Source organism: Cariama cristata, unplaced genomic scaffold (assembly GCF_000690535.1).
Source record: "Cariama cristata isolate BGI_N322 unplaced genomic scaffold, ASM69053v1 scaffold13650, whole genome shotgun sequence".
NCBI classification, from domain to species: Eukaryota; Metazoa; Chordata; class Aves; order Cariamiformes; family Cariamidae; genus Cariama; species Cariama cristata.
This window is the reverse complement of record NW_009596457.1, coordinates 1-5,343: the sequence shown is the minus strand read 5'-3', so window position 1 is coordinate 5,343 and position 5,343 is coordinate 1. Positions and strand designations below refer to the sequence as shown.

At 39.5% G+C, this 5,343-nt stretch overlaps 1 protein-coding gene across 1 annotated transcript in view; it reads right to left on the bottom strand.

The window, feature by feature from the left end:
• Positions 1-4,652, bottom strand: part of TP53BP1 (tumor protein p53 binding protein 1) — a gene marked incomplete at its 5' end in the record, with an annotated part of 29,971 nt that extends 25,319 nt beyond the window's left edge. The window contains 5 exons of the mRNA XM_009706221.1: positions 865-956; positions 1,554-1,674; positions 2,936-3,081; positions 3,951-4,032; positions 4,500-4,652. Of these exons, the coding sequence (XP_009704523.1) occupies positions 865-956; positions 1,554-1,674; positions 2,936-3,081; positions 3,951-4,032; positions 4,500-4,652 (594 nt within the window). The remainder of the gene's footprint in view (positions 1-864; positions 957-1,553; positions 1,675-2,935; positions 3,082-3,950; positions 4,033-4,499) is intronic.
• Positions 4,653-5,343: the final 691 nt, after the last annotated feature.

Sequence of the window (5,343 nt, the reverse complement as noted above, 5' to 3'; positions counted from 1 at the left end):
CGAGTGTAAAGTGCGGGTGGGGCGGGGGGCGCGGTGGGAGGTGTGTAAGAATTTAAGGGAGGAAGAACATGTCTTGCTAAGAATTCATATAACTATTTTGCCATAGGTCTAGAACTTCTACAATTAGAAAAAAGTATCTGAAATTTATAAAAGGCATTTTTCTGACTTTTTGTTTCCTTTTGCTATCTTTATTAAAATGCAACCAAATTCAGACCCTAGCTAACAAAATATCTATTCTAAAAGTATTTCACATTCTGTGACAAGAATCTCACAGAAAGGAATGGTGATTTCATATCATACTAAAAGCCTACGTGGACTGGTATCTTATCCCTGATGGCGAATGGCTACTTAGAGAAAATAGAAAATGTTTAAGAACTAAGAACAATCCCTCTTTTGGCATGGTGTTCTAGAATACATGTAACATAGGAAAGCTTTTTAAAATATTGTGCAAGTCATCGAACCTAAGGTAAAATAACTGTTACAATGCAGTCCTCCTCTGTCCTTTCTATTGCCCTAACAGCGTATACTTAATACAGATATCTGCTTGTAGCAAGAATGGCTTGTCCGTAAAAAAGGAGGACAACTGCAAGCAGCAATCTGTATCCCATACGAAGTATTTCCCATCTTTCAAGCGAAGGGCAGCTAGTCAACAGTACTGATTTTATTATGACAGCTATGCAGGTAATATCAACAGCACATCAGCACCTCAGTCACAAATACAGATCTCCCTTCATTTACCTCTTTGAGTGTTCTCAATCCTGCTTTACTCTTTAAATACGATTTTAGCAGGTTTTGAAAACGCTGCATGCTCAGACTAAACCACAGCGCACAAAAAAACACAGACCAGCACGCAGAAAATGTTACCTTTTGCTTGCTCCTGTTCAGTAGGACTGCTGGGGACAAGAGCACTGGATCCAAAGGCAACAGGAGGAGGAATAACCAGGCCTGAAGAGTCACTGCATACCAGGAAAAGGGAACATGGAAAAGAAGATCATACGTCACTAGAAAATGCATTAACTTCTCCACAAATGCAGCTCCAGCTTGTCAAAATAGGAGTCTTCTCATGAAAGAAGAGTGTCAGGTGTTCACTAGCAGGAGACTTGAGAAATGGCCATGACCACACGGGCATCATTAGTTCATTTATCGCAAAATAAACCCATGCTCCTCTCATAGAGCAAAATTAAAACATTCATAGAATCATAAGGGTTGGAAGAGACCTCAAAGATCAACTCCAACTGTATACCCAATGCCACCATGCCTGCTAAACCCACTAAACCATGTCTTGAAGCGCCACATCTAAACGTTTTTTGAACACCTCCAGGGATGGTGAGTCCACCACCTCCCTGGGGAGCCCGTTCCAATGCCTCCCAACTCTTACAGTGAAGAAGTTCTTCCTAATATCCAGCCTAAACCTCCCCTGGTGCAACTTGAGACCGTTTCCTCTTGTCCTTGATTGTTTAAAATAAATTTCAAGTCCTTGAATAAAGGAAAGAGTAGTGGAAATGCACTACTGCAATTAAGCTATTGCAATAGTTTTGGGATTTTTTGCTTACACGGAGTGACTCTCCTGCACAAGGGATCCCTGTCCAGAGAGCTGCAGGAGTTGCAGACTGCGGGCAGGGGTGCATGCCAGAGAACTTCCCTCTTCCATCCTGGTTAGTGGACAGCCACTCCCTGCAGCGGTTTTGAACAGAAGGAAGTAAGATTAGAAATTTGGCCAATAACCAAGTTGATTAGAAAATTCTGAGGAATGATATTCACATTACTGCACAGTTACTTCCCAGGTAGGCACGGACAAGCTGATTTTCACACAGAGATGGAGAAGGACTGCACAAGAAAGTTCAGTATGTGAAATGTCAGCATAATACAGTTAAGATGAAAAAGGTTAAGTCTGTACCTATAGAATAGATTTTTATCAGGCCAGACTACGTAAGTCTTCCTACTTGGGAATTTTAAAAGACAAATCCCCAATGGCTCCAATATCAGCACATTTGATCCAGCACTAGAATGCAAATACAGGTAAGGTTCTTACAAGAAAACACATCTCGCATTGATCACTGACTCCATGTGAGTAGGATGTTGCTATTGAACCTTCTGGCTATACAGGGTTCATGCACAAGATCATACTGGTATAGATACAGTTGTGCACAAATTAAAACTAAACAAAAAGCATAAAGTGAGACTTCATTTAGCTCATGCTTTATAAACTGTGACAAAGTTGCCTTTCAAAACTTTATTTTCTAGGCCTTTCACTATTAAGATTGTTAAGAACCTTTCTATTTTTTTATTAGCCTTTCAGTTGTGGATACCAAAACCATACATAGACATCCTCCTAGCAAGACATACAGCGATGATCTCTCTCCTGATCCCATTTCATGTAATCTCTTCTCTTACAGGGAAGGAACATTAACCTAGATGACAAATAAGACTGACCACAATTGTGGTACAAAGATTTCGATTGCAGGATCCTGTCCTGTCCCAAAGAGGAAGCCCAGTTCAGAGGAGTAAGGTGGAATGTTTTGCCAAAGTTACTCAGCATAAGAAAGTCTACAATACTTGCCTACACTACTTATCCACACTTCAGATTGTGCGTCAATACAAAGGGTGAGCATTATTGACAGTTTCAGAAGAGGGTAAAAGGGGTTTTTTTGGTTTTGTTCTTCAAGAGGCACAGAAAGAAAGGAAATTAAATGTATTTAACGAGCCAGTGTAACTGTTCTAACACAAAGTGACATTTAGACATTGCTCCATAGCATAGTGAAAGAGAGTGTGGCCTTTCATTTCCAAAGAGTTCTCAATTTTAGTGGAAATTACATGACAAATACTCACAGCACTCTGCACCCTAAAACACTACATGCCTAAAAAGAATCAAGTAGGGATGATGATTATGATGATCTCTGAGATGGACATTTTAGCTCTGCTTGTCTATTGTTACCTGTTGCATTATTCTCAGGAAACATCTCTTCCTGAGTTGACAAGAGATCCAACTCCTCGTGAGCAGATTCAAGGGATTTCTCAGTTTTAGTGGGATCACAGACAGGCATTTGTTTCCTGGTATGCTCTTCTGCTTCCTGCAGAGTTCTGGAAAAGCAAGGCACAGTCACTGACTTGACAAATTCGAAGGACGAAGCAATACCACAACATGGTAAAGAAAATTTACCAGCACAGATGAAAGGTATTCAAAAAAAAAAGAAAAAATAGACAAAAAGGAAGACTGACTTCTCTCTCCTGACAAAATAACATGTTAATCCTTGACAAGTCACATTTTCAGAATTGTTTTCTACCAATCTGAGTGATGCTTAAATGGAATGCAGATTGTTCTACTGACTTCTATTCAACGTGGATCCTAGAATTTTTTTTTCACCTCCTTTTTAATCTTATTTTGTGCAGAATATGACAATACAAGATGAGCTAAATATGACTCTATCTGGCACAAAAGATATATAGAGTTTTCAACAAACTGAAGTTTCACATTTAAAAATAATTAAAACTACAAAGCTTGCAATAGCCAATACTCAAAAGCATCCTGGAATAGCCTCCACTTAGCCTCTAGATTTCTCCTGTGAAGCCAAAGCCTATGCTGCAGTTATTAAGTGATCCTGAAATAACTTCTGTGACTTAAACTGAATTATTACTTTTAATATATTCCAGTCATTTAAGAAAATTATTAGTATATTTTATTATCTTCTGCACTCTCCCCTAAAAATAAGCTTATTGATATCTTTGCATCTAAGAGTTTGACACCACCTCTTTTCTCAGCTAGGAATGGTGAAAGCACTCCTTAGTCAGCACTGCTGCAAAAAGGTCTCATCAGTACTTCATCTTTCCCTTCACTTTTCTCTTTTGCGTTGAAGCCTGAACCCTCCTACATCTAAAAATCCAGTAAAAAAGACACAAATCAACTTCCAGAATGTTAGCAAGAGACCTACAAAGAATACGGACTGGATTACCTTTCAGACTTCTCTGGCTCGCCTTCCAAAGCAGTATGTGCTTCTGTGCCGGAGACAGTCTCCGTGCTGTCTCCACGCAGTTCTAGCAAGAGACAGAAAAAACAAAATATTTGTTACTTGAGTCACCTGGATTAGTATACAAAGAGAAGAAAGTGCAGTTCCATAAATTACACAAATATCAAGACAAGCTTTATAGGAGAAAAAAATTAATGTTGAACTATCAAGGACAACAACAACAACAATGGACAAAATAAGGTTTTTACCAGGGAGGGAATTCAATATCAGATTGTCTGAACATTCTGGAAACAAATTAGGAAAGAGAGGTGCAAGAATCAATGACAGCACTTGGAAAGCTACAAGAAAACAAATGAACTAGCCCAAAGGAAAGAGAAGGCAAAATTCTTTCCAACTACCAACGAGCTGTGAACTTCATTTTTGAAAACTACTAATACTGTCTTTCCTGTCAAAGAAACATAACATCTACAAATTAAAGAAACCAGAGAGAACTGACAGATCAACAAAAGGTCATACAAGATCATTTTCACATACCATCCTTAGTATCATTCTTCACAAGTCTGGAAGAAGGGACAGCAGCTCCAGGGTGAAACTGATGCCTAGCATCTCCTTCATCGGGCATGAAGTCACTCTCAAAATCCTGGCTCTGTGAGAGCTCTAGAGCTCCAAAATGCAGCTGTGACATGCCTGTATCTAATACCAAACATCCATAACTAATATATATACGCCACCCCAAAAAATTAAAGTCAAAGGACATCTATCACTTTACAAGGGCAAAAGATACATCCTCTAACATGTAAAGTATTCAGGCTGCTGCTGAAACTCTGAATAAACTAACAGACTCCGGTCTCAGCTGTACTAATTAAAGATATGGTAACGGAACAGAGAGAGTGGCCATTAACTCAGAAACCAGTGTTAATCACCAAGGTCTTACGTAATGCCACTGGGTACTGCAGCAGATTTGGACTCTGCGATGAGAAAACAATCCCAATACATAGCCTGTGCCTAAAAGTCCTTCGATGACAAGAACCATTACGTCGGGAGTTCTTTAATCTGCATAAAAAGGCTCCATCTCCTAATGATCACGATGCACCCGTGCCTCTTCCAAGCCATTTCCTGTCTCCAAGATCCTTGTTAACAATGAGATGAAATCACCTCTTTTTTTTTTTTTTTTTTTTTTCTCCAAACACCAAAGCATACAAATCAACTTCTGGAAGAAGATGCCAATGCCTGACCCATTATTACCGGCACAACTACCCGTAGTGAGACAAGTGAGGCAGCTGAACTGAAAAACTATACAGATGGTTAATCAGATTCACAGCCCCAAGAAGACACCCCAAGGAGTTACCTTCTACACACGGTGAAGTAGTACAGTCCT